This window comes from Tympanuchus pallidicinctus, unplaced genomic scaffold (assembly GCF_026119805.1).
Source record: "Tympanuchus pallidicinctus isolate F22 unplaced genomic scaffold, pur_lepc_1.0 scaffold6, whole genome shotgun sequence".
In the NCBI taxonomy this organism is placed as follows: Eukaryota; Metazoa; Chordata; class Aves; order Galliformes; family Phasianidae; genus Tympanuchus; species Tympanuchus pallidicinctus.
Window position 1 is genome coordinate 29,914,234 of NW_026294780.1, and position 16,090 is coordinate 29,930,323.

At 40.5% G+C, this 16,090-nt stretch overlaps 1 protein-coding gene across 2 annotated transcripts in view; it reads right to left on the minus strand.

The window, feature by feature from the left end:
* The window catches only part of SLAIN1 (SLAIN motif family member 1), a 58,296-nt gene extending 42,838 nt beyond the window's left edge, over positions 1-15,458 (minus strand). Inside the window, exons 1-2 of one of the 2 annotated variants that reach the window (XM_052705929.1) lie at positions 14,810-15,458; positions 11,519-11,658 (exon numbers count right to left, since the gene is read on the minus strand). In XM_052705929.1, the coding sequence (XP_052561889.1) occupies positions 11,519-11,658; positions 14,810-15,252 (583 nt within the window). In that variant the 5' untranslated portion in view covers positions 15,253-15,458. The remainder of the gene's footprint in view (positions 1-11,518; positions 11,659-14,809) is intronic. The other variant, XM_052705928.1, reaches the window with a different exon arrangement.
* Positions 15,459-16,090: the final 632 nt, after the last annotated feature.

Sequence of the window (16,090 nt, forward strand, 5' to 3'; positions counted from 1 at the left end):
TTTCAACTCATATAGTACAACAGCTGCTTTGTGGTCTTTTGAATGTCTGTATCTTTGTACTGGCAGGTCTACAATTGTTAGTGTCATCGTATTTATCTTCCCGTCAATTCAATAAAGAAGCTAAGTCATTGCAAACACATCGGTGGGCAGGCTCCATTTCTGCAGCTCTAGTCTTGGAAATTCAATAAAGGGCTGGAGGGGTCAGAATTAGAAAAGCCATTCCAGTAAAAAAAGAGAAAGAAAAAGAAGATCACGTAAACTAAAGCTTTTCACTAATACATAATAATTAGGGCAAACAGGTCCATCCAAAGAATAAACAAAATATTTAAGAGAACATGCTGAAAGTATTATTTCAGAAACTCCTTTAGCCCATTGATTGGAGTAGAGGAAAAACAAAAAGGGCTATTACATCATGATTCAGAGAAGGCAATTTTTTTTTTCTCTCAGAACAGCAGCTACGTGAAAAATATAGTTAAATTGTATTTCTTAAATTTAAAATTCTAGTAGTATACGTAATTCTTATTTCTTCTGTACACTTTCTTTCAAATGGAGCTCTCTGCCTTCAGCTGTGGTAAGGATAACACATAAGGAATCTGTTCTGAAAGCAACTCATAGAAGAACAACCTCACTTCCCTCTCTTAGCAGTGCTGTATATTAATTACACATCAGGTGGAATCCAAATATGTGAATCTATTGAGATATCACATCACAATGTGAAAAAAAATTAAATAGTTCAATCATTAACCCTAACATAGAAGATACTGTAAAATATGGTTTTCTATTTATAAAATACCAAAGAAAAAGAATATAAACAGGAGGCGAAATGACTGTTTACGACGGTTTACAGTGATAGGACAAGAGGGAATGGTCTTAAACTGAGAGAAGAGAGAGTTAGGTAAGATATTAGGAGGAATTTTTTCACCCAAAGGGTGGTGATGCACTGGAACAGGTTGCCCAAGGAGGTTGTGGATGTCCCATCCCTGGAGGCACTCAAGGCCAGGCTGGATGTGGCTCTGGGCAGCCTGGTCTGGTAGATGGTGACCCTGCACATAGCAGGGGAATTTAAACCAGATGATCATTGTGGATCTTTTCAACCCAGGCCATTCTATGCTTCTATGATAATCATGCAAAACAGGATAAATGACATAAAGATATTTGATATAGATACTATTGTCATTATTATTACTGTGATTAGGGTCAGGGCTTCTGTGATGACAGCTTTTAGCCTAGAGAGACTATTCTCTTCAGATTCCCCGGAGAAAGACTGTCTCCTCCTGCCACTAAATCAGAGCATATTCCTAAACGTAAGCTCCTTTGGGGTGATTTCAGACATCTCTACAGAGACTCCATAAGTAAACTTTGCCTTATCAGTACATCCCACAGGTACCTACACTGCAGTAAGAATTGAATAAACATTTAACGAAGAGGCAATCTGTGTTTCTTGAAAGCAAGTAACATATATATAACTTGATGGAAAGGGATGTGTAGGAGTATAAAGCTGTCAACAAGAGTACATTACAATAGGGAAAGTATGAGAATAACTCAGAAACAATAGTCCATGCGCATGAGTTACATGATCACCGTCAACAGAATTATGATGCTGCTGCAGTAACTTTCTGCCCAAGTCTTATTTTATGGAATAAAAGGTACTTCATGGTATCTTTTCAAGCATTTTCACCACCAGAACCCGTCATGCCCACAATTAGCTGGAATGGTCTTAGGCAAGTTTGAAATGTTTTTCACTAAAAACCATTTGTTTCTTCAAAGTAATTACCTCAGATTTATCAGCACCCACAGAAGCAAAAAATAACAATATCCAACACAAGAAAACATGTGCCTCTTACAAACTGAAATCTTTTTTTTTTTTTTTGCTTATAAATTGAATGTGCTTTCACAATACATGAAGCAAAAACGACAGAAACAAACCTCAAGGCAACACAAAGGAACATGCTGAAGGCAAAGATTTCCTCCATCAGTTTATTCTGTTGTATGTAGTGCTTGCATAAAAATCACTTTTTTCCCTGCTTTTCCTATGGGTTAGGATGGAGGAATACAGAGCACCAAGAAGGTCTGATAGCATTCTACTGATCTACCTGAGGGTTGTGGTGGTGCCCAATAACAGGACAAGAGGCAGTGGACCCAAATCGGAACACAGGAGGTGCACTCTGAATATCACAAAGGACTTTTTGACTGTGAGAGTGACTGAGCACCAGCATAGTTTGCCCAGAGAAGTTGTGGAGTCTCTCACTTTGGAGATCCTCAAAAGCCAGCTGGACATGGGCCTGGGAAATTTGTGTTGGGTGGCACTGCTTAAGGTGGATGGACCAGGTGACCTCCAGAAGTCCCTGCAAATCTGAGACTGTGTGGTTCAATGAATACTATGGAGAAAGAACCTCAAACCATTAGGATGTTGAACTCAGTCCTTTCTATTTGCAGGCAACAAGAGAATATATGACTAAGCTGACATTACTCATACACTACAGGCCACAAAATCCTGCCCCCTTAACAGACCTTGCGATTGAAGCCAAAATCACAAATACATGAATTTTTAAATACCTCCAAAATTTGAAACATAGAGATATGCTACAAGACAGATTCAAATCCTTAAGATACAGTACTCAACACTTCTCATTTCACAAAGGTCAGGTACTGTGGTAGTACTCAGAGTCCAATTAAACTGGTATTATACTGCATGAGGCACTTCTGAAGCATACAATAAATGACAATCCCTATCCTTAACAGCTGACGATCTAAACACCATTTTCATTTCTTTTCATTTTCAAATCTTTCTACATGGTTTTCAACTGACTTTAAAAAATGACAAGCAGCTAATGCTACATCAAATCTATTTATGCACTAAACAAAGTTCAAAGTACCCTACACAATTATTTTCTTTTGCGCTGATAACTTATCAATGACATGATAGCATCAATAAAAAACTTATACTAAATTTCTTAATATGTAAAAAGAAATTCTAAATGGAAAACAAAACTAATCAATACATGCTGCTGTATGAAGCATGAAAAATCACAAGAGCCATATGCCAGCATGCTAATAATTTAAAAGCTGTAACCTAAACACAGATCCAGAATGAATTTTAAAAAGTTGAAAAATCTTCCTTCTAAAACACATCTATTACACTAACAGGTTGCATGTTAAAAGTGACCTGAGATGTTCATACATACAGCAGTGAAGAGGTTAGTGTAATTCATTACTAATAAAATCATGGCTGATTACAAAATGTAACATGCTAACATATATACCCCTAAGAAGAAAAAGAAATCAACATTCTCTCATAAAATTGTTTCAGGCATTCATCACTACACCATAGACCTTTCTTCTGACTATCTACAATGTCCACAAGTAAGCTCTGATTACAGTCAGTGAAAGTCTACAATTCATTAGTGGCATCTCATGCCATTCATACATCTGCTTTGGGCATTTTGAAGGCATCAGTGCCATACGTATGGACAATTAAATCTAGCCCTGTCTTTCTACTGGCTGTAATAGAAATTTAAATACTAATTGTGTGGAGTTAAGCAAGGAGATGATTGTCTCTGGCTGGAGGTGAAAGTAAATGGATGCATCAACAGAAACTACCAGACAGATAGGAGACATTACCCAACATTACAAGGAACAGGCAGTACCCTGACAGCCTCATACGTGACACCACGTAAAGCAGAGATGATTTAGGCAATGGTATCAGAATTAGCAAATCTGGGACCAAATGAGTGAAATATAATTAGGCACACGTTGTTTATTTGGCATGGACATGATGGGGAAAAAAAAAAAAAAAAAAGAAAGGAACATGCCTGACAGGGTACAAATGTGAAAAATGAAGAGTTCAGATTTACCAGTGAAGAATGTGATCCAATATCTCCAATATCTTGATTTACGGGAGAATTTACTGTATTGCATTTTATTTATTTTATTTTATTCTGGTAACAAAATAAGAAAACAAATAAATGGTGTCTAAGCTATCAGCTCAACTTTACTTTACCAATGTCCCACATCTGATTTCTGCAATATCTCATAGTCAGACATTCCACAAAATAAAATAATCAAGAGCATGCTAAAGTACTTTTTTTTTTTTTTTGCTCTTTCACAATTCTTTTAAATTAATAGAAGTATAATCTTAAAACTTGATACAACTGCTTTTTAAAACAAGAATAAACCAGGATTCAGCTTTTTCTTTTTTTCTGAGAAAAGCAACTTTTTTGTCTTGCAGGCAGACTTACAGTACATTCCTCCTTTGATCTTCTCAGAATCATAAAACTTTTAATTAAGTATGCAATTACAGTGTTGGGTCAATCCACGTTCAAAGAGTAAAAAAGGCTTAGTGACCTCCCCCAAAAGTGAATTCTCCAGAATAAAAGATATTCTGTAATTATGACTTTCAAAAACATATCCAATTCTAGAAGTAATATTATGGAAACAGTATCTCAGGAGAAGTGCATGAAAGAATCATATAAAATACTCAGGAATTTCATTTTTATACGTTCGTATTTAGCTTGGAGAAGGTTCCAGGGAGACCTCACTTTGGCCTTCCAATACTTGGAAAAGAATGCATAAACTCTTGATGCAATGACTGTTTACATGGGTGGATAGTGATAGAACCAGGGGGAATAGTTTTAATCTAAGACAGGGGAGGTTTAGGTTAGATACAAGGGGGAAGTTTTTCACTCAGAGGGTGGTGACGCACTGGAACAGGTTGCCCAAGGAGGCTGTGGATGCCCCATCCCTGGAGGCATTCAAGGCCAGGCTGGATGTGGCTCTGGGCAGCCTGGTCTGGTGGATGGTGACCCTGCACATAGCAGGGGAATTGAAACCAGATGATCATCGTGGTCCTTTTCAACTCAGGCCATCCTGTGATAATATAATAATATGTCTCCATCATTCAAACTAACTTACTCTGTCTTCCAAAGAAAGACTATAAAGTAAATCCACAGAGCTTGACTTTAGGGCCAGTACTCCTCAACATTTTCATACATGCCTTGGATACACAACTCAAATGCATTTGGAGCATGTGGACAACACTCTCAGACATACAGATGAAATTTTGGATGGTCCTATGTTGTGATGATCCCAGAGTTGAACTCATTGATTCCTGTGAGTCCTTTTCTTCTAATATATTAAAATGTGATGTCAACCACCAAGGACAAACACTATACATCATATATACAAGCCTATGGACTATATCCTAGGAGTAAAGACCTCTCAAAAGATACTTAGGAGTTATGGCATAGAAAAGTCTGAACAAAAGCTTCTTAAAAAGACACAATGCTATGAAGACAAGAAACAATGTTCTCATTGACAGCAGAAACACAGAAATAAACAATATTTTCATAAGGAAGTGATGCTACCTCTACATACCACATGGGGAAGGCTCATCTACATCATGAAATTTTATTTCCTGTTCTTTTCTGTAGCTATCAAAAATGGGCAGTGAAAGAAAACGGAAATTAAATAAAAAAGTTATAACAATAATTTGGAGACTATCAATGAGAAAGATAAATAGACTTTCAGGACCAAAATGAAATGAGATCTTCCAAAACAGCCCGCTTTGAAAAGATTCTCTTCCCCACAAAAAAATTATCCTCAGAGCAAAGCTCATCCATGTCCATCAATAAAGCCTATCTTTAATTTCTGTCTGGGAAAGCAGCAGTATACCTTTCAGACGAAAACATTATTTAGTGCTCCACTGGATAACAGTAACTGTGCCTGTATTTTTAGCGTAACTGTCAGGGTCAAAGCTACTACTGCTGCTTTCATACATATGCTGCATTACAGAGTGAGTCTACACTGCAAACATAAACCACCCCTGTTTTAAATAAGGCTTCTGAAATCCTCATGTGAAATTTGACAGTGTTCCTGGCTGTTAAACTTTTCAGAATGAACTGATAATCCTAGCTCAGTAGTAGGTGTGCATTAATAGAGCACTTTCATTCTAAAGTGGGGTGGATATCTTCTCAACAGAGATAATACGTAATATGACTTCTTAGACTGCAAATTCTGCATCTTCTCATAATTGTAATGACAACTAGAAATCAGTTCTAAGAAAGCATTTAATTACAAACTGCATAACAGCCAACTCCCAAATAAGAAATGAAAAATTCTTAAAAAGCATATTATATCTAAGAGCCATATTACAAAGGCAAGAGATATCAGAGAAGTGAATAGACTGAACTGTCTGATTTTCTGCGCATTTTGTTGTCATAAAAATTTTCAACCAAACCTTCTACCGTGATGTGCAGAGTAGAAATGTTCCAATGCCGGAGAAAAATAATCTATCTGAAATGGAAGTACATGCTTCCAAGTAGAGTATTGAAAACCATTTATTTTTTCCCAACTGAAGCATACAAATAATCTTCAGTAGCTGTGTTAGAAAATCCAGTGATATCAGTATTTGCAAAACCTCTGAGAACTTCTTAAAATTATGCCAGTGTTACATGTTACTTCAAATAAATGAAGTCTAATAGGAAATAATTCCTACACACGTATGTTTGTGTGCTCTGAGTGCTAAACTTGCACTGTGGTAGAAGACTGCTATACATACTGCCCTCTGTGATGTCATATTCCCTGAAAGGAGCTCAGATGCAGAAAGGTATTACAGATACCAGCAACTTTTGTTGTCAGAAACACACAGAGAGAGAAAATTTTGGATGTCAGGGGGAAGTTCTTGACAGAGAGAGTGGTGAGCGTTGGAACAGGCTGTCCAGAGAGACTGTGGATGTCCCATCCCTGGAGGCATTCAAGGCCAGGTTGGATGGGGCCCTGGGCAGCCTGGTCTAGTATTAAATGTGGAGGTTGGTGGCCCTGCCTGTGGCAGGGGGGGTTGGAGCTTGATGATTCTTGGGTCCCTTCCAACTCAAGCCATTCTATGACTCATGCTATGAAATGAGTCAGGCTTGCCACTTCTTTCATGCCTTCAAGAGACTTAGAAATTGTTTTATTTGTGATGAAAACAGCAATGCTATTGTCTGCAGGCTTCAAGACATTATCATTTGCAGCTCCAGAAGGATTTCACGTAAAATTTTAATCTCCATTACATATGAAAAATAAGAATGAGAAAGCTCTGTTAGATCTTATTAATCCACTCCTGATCGAAATAACATGCATCTCTGACAAATCAATGTACATGAAATAAACAACACGCTGCCACGCAAAACAGCACTGGATTCAGTTCAAGGACACACAACATAAACTATCAGTAACTTACAGTATTTCTTGTTTGCTTCAGCTGTTAACAGACCATGGTGCAAAAGTTCTTTATAACATCAATTTTTACTTGTTGATTAAATATACAGTGCATCTTAAATATGTCAAACTAAATGACTTCATAGCGAGCCTTTTGGAAGATTAAAAAGAATTAGGAGAACAGGACAGAATCTGTCCTAGCTCTGTGTAACACAGAAGCTTCATAACTAAATAAAATATTCTGTCTGGGACCCTACCAGCTAAAATTTTTTACAGATAAAAATAATTTAGTACTGCCAACTAATATCTGGGATCCCGTACAATAAACGCTAAAATTTCACTGAGATTTTTGGGCTTTGTGAAATCATGAAATCAACAGGTGATCTATTTAACAAGATACCATACTCACACAACATACAACATAATAGCATCCATCCTGAAGTATATTATTTATTTTAAGAAACGAAAAATAGCTTCATCATAAATTACTGCAGCCAACTGCAAAATATCCAGACTTCTGTCGCCTACTCTTTTGAAACATCTGAAGCAGCTTTTGTGAATGAGAACTCAACTACGATGATCTCTGTCTCTAACCAATATTTCATATTCTCCAAGGAAGAGTAGTTTTCTTTCTGGAAGGCTGAATTGGATGAAATATGCTTTGAAGCCCTGCATAAAAGCTGAGCTCCTATAGCCTGACTCCTTCCTAAGCCTCTAAACTCCTCAGTATATCCATCTGACTGCTCCACAGCAGTTTTTACAGAAGTGAAGCTATGCAGTCTAGCTTCATCCAGGATGTATATCAACATCTTTTAATAATTTCAGACAAGTTATACCAATCTGCAGCATCTAGGAAGTTTATATACTACATCTCTCTAGGAAGTTTATATACTACATCTCTCTCTCCCCCACTGGGTTTTAATGCTGACATTTCACAACATCTTCAAGGATTACCAAGGATTATAGAAGCTCCACTATACTTTTACGACTATTAAGCGAACCTGTTGATTTAAATGAAACTAAAGAAATAAGATAGAAAGCGGTAGTGACAAATGGACAAGGAACTGATTCTACAGTAAATGGAGAACCGGGGTAAACAACAAAGACCATAAAGGTTTTAAACAAAAAATAACAGAAGAAGAACAAAGAGAAAGAACTGATTCAGGTCAGGTCATAAGGTAAAAACAAAGATCACCTCATCACTAGAACTGCACCTGGAAAACAGGAAAAGTTCTAAGTAAAGACCTTACCATATGAGCTTCCATGTAAGGGATGGAATATCTCCCATAAAAGAAAAGACTGAAAGAGCTGGGGCTGTTCAGCCTGGAGAAGAGAAGGTTCCAGGGAGACCTGATAGCGGACTTTCAGTATCTAAAGAGGGTTTGTAAGAAAGAAGGGGACGGACTCAATAGAAACATCTGTTGTGATAGAATGAAGGGAAATGATTTCAAACTGAGAGGGGAGATTTAAACTAGATATAATGAGAAAGATGTTTTATGATAAGGCTGGTGAGACACTGGAACAGGCTGTTTAGAGAGGTGGTGGATGCCCCATCCCCTGGAGACATCCAAGGTCAGGTGGGATGGAGCTCTGAGCAACCCGATGGAGCTCTAGGTGCCCGTGTTCACAGCAGAGGAGTTGGGCTAGATGGTCTTTAAGGGTCCCTTCCAACTCAAAAGATTCTCTGATATAACTCTTATCCTTCTTAAAGCTATCATGCTTAATCCACTGAAACAGGACTTGTAATAAGTCTAGTTCATTACAAACTAAACATACAAGTTAACTAATAAGTGGTAGAACAGAGGCATGCAGAGAAGCTTGTCTATGCTCTCACAGCACTTCGCAGGGAAATCACCTGCAGACCACCACTGTGCTTATACCCCTAAAGATTTATTCCAAGATGAAATCTTCCATCTTGAAACACATAAAACAGTTTTTTTTTTTTTTTTTCCCCCTAGAAAGGAAGCTGGTGCAGTAAAGTGAAAAGAAAAATAGCATCATTAAGTGACTCTCCAACCTGAAACATCAAGTAGACATTTTATTATTTCATTGCCTAGGATTGCTTTAGCTTAAGTCTCTCAAAGGCATTTAGGCTCGTTGTGAGCCATCCCAATGCTGGGAAATTTCACACAACAACTCAGCATTTTTATGAAAATCAAAATATAATAAAATAAGGGAAACTTAAGCAGGAACAAATGAGCATGGATTTAAATACTGCTAGAAGAGAACATAAATTTGTTAAATACAGAAAAACAGCCTCACAAAGTTTTACTTTCTTGGTTCACAGCTCTCCTTTCTGTGTGCATTCATACATGCTGATCTGGCAGACAAAAACCTATTTTTACCGCTTTTCATTTCTGTCTGTACCACAGTGCTAAGAGAGCGATGATAATGTAAACTGGATTAATTTTTGGCTGATGCATCACTGACAAATTACTAATCTAATTCTACCTGTAAAACATCTCAGAAAGAGCATACTGGTACATTACAAATGCTTTTTTTTTTAACTACATGTTTAATATTTCTCTCATATATAGCGCTACAGTTGATTCTGTGCCTTACAGAAAAATCATTACTAGATTTCAAAATCACTCTAAAATACCATTCCAAAGCCAACAGCTGAAGGGGGAAAATACTTTTCAACTGTCTGAAGTCTGAAAATTTAACGTTAGGAAACAAGAGTGCCATTGTTAATTATAACAATTTTACCATGAAATTCTTGCAGTAGTAACAGGAGTCCATTCCTTCCTTGAACATATGGCTCCCATATCAACATAAATCCTGGGAAATTCATGACGCCATCACAACTAAAGTGATGCATCATCAATGTAAGTCAATGTATGTCACTCACTGTGACTTCTGCAGAGACTGTATGGATAATCATATAGTGATGTAAATCCAAAGTAATAAAATTTTCTAATGCTTTTATTGCCTATTAAATGTAAATTAATACCTTGGAAGGGAAAAATAGGTCATGTATTCCTCTGGCTGATTCCTGCATAAACATTATGGACTTGATTCAGTTGCTCATACCTATATGTATAGAGAGTATACTGAGGTGTGCTTGGGAGGCCATGATACCCTCAAAAGAATAGCAGAGTCACAGAACCTGAGAAAGGTTTGTACCCTTCCTGAGTGGAAGCCAGATGTCAAATAGGGTAATTGAGGACATCCTGAATGGTACTAAATGCCTACATGGGACAATTTGAGTGGAATCTCTACACCAGTATTCAGTTCCAAACTGGGATGCCCTACACCATCTAGGTGTAGGATATCTTCAGATGTGACATATCTTCAGGTGACCAGATGCAAGTTGAGTTCCATTATTGTCAGTGGACTCAACAGAGCTCCATTTAATTCTAAGAACAACACCTACACCACGTTCCCCGAGTAGCTCCCCAGGACTCTAGATGAAAATCCCACTAATTGCCAAACACAGACTTCCAGCACACACTGCAAACACCTGAGCACAGTTAGGATCCCAAGACAAATTCCACTCTACAGCTAGGTGGGATTATTAGCAATATATGAACCTCCATTTGGCTCACCTAACTGTAGGAAAATGAACTCGACTGCTTATTGCTATGACAGTAATTATTGTGTGATCTTTTACAGTCAAAGCGAAGAGAAGAATCCCTTCAGAGACTGATTCAGTTAAATGCCTAATTTTGGATAAGACTAACCAAAACTTTACATATGCACCAAAGCATGTATGTACATGTTCAGCCACTCTTAATAAATACTGTAGCTAAGTTATACAGCTAATGGCAGTACGAGCAGATGGCTGTTATTTCCTTTACCTCTCAACCTCCTGTTCATTTGTATTTTCTTACCTAGTGACTTATAAACATCAACATAGAGTTTTCTATCTTATTCACTCTCTTTGAACACTTATTACAGTGTTAATATGATCCTAACTCATTAACAAAAAAATAAAAAATGCATTGCATCTTGACAATTTGGTTTTGCACATAACCAGAAGCACTGCTTTTCAAATCTCAGTGCCAGATGAGTACTACAGTTTGCATCAAAGTTTTCTTGCAAAGAGGTCCACAAATTCCTGTTTTAAGCAATGTACGAAAAATACCATGTTGAAAATATGAGTTATGAAACAAAAGAAAAGAACAACAAAGAAGGAGAATACTTTAATACTTCAAAAAATTCATCATTATCAAAATAAATATTAACAATAGTGTTCAAGGAGAAGACTTGCAAGAAAAACTGCATGTTTGCCATTTTTGGAGCTTGCTGAACTGCAAAAGACACTGAAACACTAGGACAAGAAAGCCAGCTTACTAGTAGAAAAATTCAAATAACATACCTTGTTCCAGTCTAAAGCATAAGGAACGTTTTGCAGCCTCTATCTCAGGACTTGGATGATCCAGAACACGTCTGCACCACTGCAGGGGACTCAGTGATTTCTCTTGAAGAGTGACAGTCTTGTTAGGCAAGACATACAACCTTAACCAAAATACACACAAATGTCAGCAAGAAATGCAATACTTAAGATTTTACATTTCTATTCTCAGTTTCCTGCCCCTTTGTAATTTTTAACAGTGCAAAGCTGCAATGTAATTCTAATAACAAGAGATATTCTGAAAATTAGTTTAAACTAATTTTCTTCCCTCTTCAGCAAGCCAGGTGCCAAATTACAGACTTTACAGGTCTAGAACTGCCAATCTAAGTTCAATGAGACCTCTCATTAAAATCCCACATCTCATTATTAATATTGCCAAAATTTCAGAAAGGTTCAAAGTTCAAATGCATTAGCTGCTGCACACCTCTGTAAAGATGTACACACAACAAAGAAGCTACCGGTTTTCCCTTTTCTATTTATCTTCACTGGGGATTAGATAACTTCAACATTCGATTTTGCGTATAAATTACAATTTCACTGTTATGCTTTGCATTTTGACCTATAATTTAATCAACTTGTCAGAACGCTGATGATAATGCAAGTTGTACAAAGGGCCTTCTCCTAGATGAACCAAATGCTGTACAGCAGTCAGACTTCTAAAGATTAGAAAACATTTATAGAGATGTTTTCCATGTTGTTTTCCACCAGGAAAAAAAGCAAAAAGAACTAGCATATATGCATTACTCTCACGCGCTATTCTCATACTACAGAAGGCAACTAATCAGATGGCCAAGCACATTAGGAAGCCAGGTATCAAGAGTGGATTTCATGGGTAAATTCTTGAAGCTGGGATTTGTGCTGCTGCTGCTGCCCTTGCAGATTAGCTCACCAGGGCAGGCATCAGCTCACCTGGGTGAACACAAATCTTCCCAGGAAATGAACTATTATTAGCTGCCCAAGATCGCTCTCAGCTTATCAGCCTCACCACTTCTGATCAATGGGGATGCAGACAGTCTTAGATATTCTGCATCAGCAAAATGCTCCACAGACTGCAAAAGGATTTAGTATCCAAATAGGAGGTACAAAAGACAAGACAACAGCAACAAAAGGATTGAGCTTATCAGGTAGACTGCTTTCAGCTTTTCGACTGTTGAGAGTTTTGGTTCACCAGCTACCCAAGCCAGAGTGTAACTCTTCTCCCATCTCTGCCCTGTATCTCTACCTGTGAGGTAGGTAAATCAGTGCTCCCTGCCCAGCTCACAGCGAATCAATACCCTCACCTCAACTGGTATCTCTCCTGGCAGTCTCAGAGGAGTTCAACTATTGAATTGCTCTAAGGAGAAGACTAATTTCCCCTTGCTTCCTCCAGTGCTTGGCCACATATTTTAAAAATGATCCTGTGGAAAAAAAAAAAAAAAAAAAAGGGAAAAGGAAAAAACGGAAAGGCTTTGAGCTCTCCTGTTAACTTGCAGAAGTGTTTCAAAAGTTAGACATCCAACTGATGAATTCTCAGTGATGAGACATTTAAAGAGCTGACAAAAAGATTTGACTTGTCTGCAATGATGCTAACCCTGTTTTTTGTTGTTGTTGTTGTTGTTGTTTTTTGTTTGTTTTACTGTAGTTAAAAAAAACAACCAGGGCACACAACGGTCTTTGGCCTCCTAGATACCAGACTGCTTTGAAGACTTGCATGACAAAAAGCCCCAGGCAGCTGACATCACACAGCTGACCATTAATGGAAAAGGATGGAAATTCAACCTTGAATGAAAAATGTGCAACAGGTAAAGCAGCTCCTGGCAGAATAAACAAGTTGCCAAATTCTTCTTGTAGAGACATGGCTGTGTGACAAGTAGGCAAGTTTTTATCCTAATAAAGCACTTAGGAATGCTTCCTGGAGGCACATCAAAAAGGACGCTGATCAAGATCATCACTCTGTTGAGGCACACAAAATAATGCTGACTTTGCAGTGCTTTGTGAAACATAAACAAAAAGGAATAATGTTTTGTTGAGGAGGACTGGGGCACACAAATCCTCAGTGGAAAGGAAAGTTGAATCATTATTGCTCCTCTGTCACAAACACTGGGTTGTAGGACTGAAGTAAAATCAGGACCTATAGCCCCAGAGGAACATTGCACAGACCAACAGTGCACACAGTGAAACCACACTAGCAACATGTCCATACAATTTTTGGACGATTCTCAGCTGGAAGAAGCAATTATCAAAAACTGAAGCATGGATAACCTTGCAGCGTGAACTAGATATAACCAACATTCAAGAAATATTTACGCTATTCAGATTAATTTTAAAATATTTTTTCTGCTACCAAAATAAGGATGTTTAAGTGCTTCTCAGCTGCACTACGTTGTATTCTCAGCTCATCTAACCTTCCTATTCAAAAACTGCAATCATTAGAAAAATGATGTTGAAGTTTCAACACATTCTTAAGACGGATATGTGAATACAGATAATGCAGGTCATACTACTGAGACTGTGTGTTGTTTATGAACACAACTGAGCATCAATTATCCCCAATACAGTTATGCAGCATCATCTCCATAGTATTTCTGCAGTGTCTGGATAGTTCCTGAGATGTCTGCATGCTTTGCTGGGGCAAGTTGGAAGCACCAGACGTTATTTATTTACCCCTTCCAAGAAGCCCCTACTTTTTGTTTTCAAGGAATCCTTCTTCTAGGTCAATTTTCTGTTAGGCTTTATCAATTTGCTGTTTGTTGCTGCCTTACCTGACGCACCAGCACACCACCATGCGTCCTGATGCTACATGAAGATACACAAACAACCCTTTAGGTCTATGTCTAAAAGACAAAAGCCCTCCCAAATCCCTTAGGATCTGCTACAATTGGACTGAGATTTTAGGATGGCGAGCGAGGCGGCGCTGCCCTGATAAAGGATTTCCCGAATCCCTTAATATTTTTAATTCCTTATGTAAAGCGGAGGCTGGAACTAGGCTGACACCTCAAATCGGGGGAGGCAAGCATCCGCGGAAGGGAGAATGCAGAAGGGGCACACGCAGGGAGGGGAGCCGAGGGATCAAGCACTGGGGGTCCCCACCGCGCCATATTAAAATAAAGGAAAAATAAAAGAAAACGCAGGATAAAAAAGGCAGATGTAAGTTTAAGCAGCACGAGATCAAGTGGATTTGGGGGCTAATGCTAATAACGCCTTGAGCCAGCAGCCGGGAAGCTCGGCAGCCCCGCAAGGGGCCCGGGGACGGCCGCGGGGGCGATCCGCATGTACCATGTATCCTCGTCCTGGCCGCAGCATCCGTCCTCCAGCTCCAGCACCGCCACCTCGTCCAGCACCGTGGCAACCCCCGCACCGCCGGCCTCCTGCCCGCCGCCAGCCGCCTTGAAGTAGGCGAGGGGCTCCTGCAGGCCGGGCGCGGCGCCGGGCAACGGGCCGGGCACGCACGGCGCGGCCGGAGTCGGAGCCGGAGCCGGAGCCGGCCCAGGGGGGCTGGCGGGGCGCAGCGCGGCGGGGGCCGGCAGCGGGGCCAGCAGCAGGTGCGGGCTGGGCGGGCGGGCGGCGGCGGCACGGCTGCGGAGCTGTTCGTTTTGCTTCTCCAGCTTGCGCACCAGCTCCTGCAGCTTCTTCACCTCCAGCTCGGCGCTCACGGCCGCGCCGGCGCCGCTCCCCTTCACCTCCGCCATCATCGCCGGTTTCAGCAAGGCGGCCTCCATCCTGCCGGCCCTTCGCCGCGCCGCCGCAGGGCAGCGCCCGGGCCCGCGGGCGCTGGGGAGGGAGCGCCGGGAACGAGAGTCGGGACCCTGCGCTGCGCTCCGCCGCCCGCTCCGCTCCGCCGCTGCTGCGCCTCCCGACAGCGGCGGGCAAGGCGCGGGCGGGCCCGGTTCCCTCCCACTCGGCAGCCGGAGCGGGGAGGGAACAAAGCCGGGGCCGCCGCCTGGCCTCTCGGCTCGGGGCCGCGCCGGGACGCCGAATGATGTGAGCCCGTAGGTGTCGAGGCGGTAATTATGCAGATTGCGGTGTGACTGGAAACGAGAGGCGCAGCGGGAGGCTCTGTCGTCGGGCCCGAAAGGAACGGATGCAGGCAGACGTTTGTGGCTACCAGACTTGCTGATGTTTCGGGTCTTCTGATTCACAGCACCGTGTTTTCAGAACAAGTGTCGTGACAAGAGCTGAGGGAGCTGGGGCTATTTACTTATTGAAGAGGCTCAAGGGAGACCGCATCTCTCCCTGCAACTGCCTCGAGGAGGTGGGGGGTCTCTTCTCCGAAGCTGCAGGCAATGGGACAAGAAGAAACGGCCTCAGGTTGCTCCAGAGGAGCTCTAGGCTGGATATTACAAAAAGGGGCTGTGAAGCATTGGGACAGGCTGCCCAGGGAAGTAGTTGGGTCCCCATCCCTGGAAGTATTTAAAAGACATGTAGGTGTGGTGCTTAAGGGTGTGGTTGAGCAGCAGATGTGGCAGCGCTGGGTTAACGGCTGGAGTTGATAACCTTAGAAGTCTTTTCCAACGCAAATAATTCTATGGGTCTATGATTTTTTTAAGATGTGTTGGT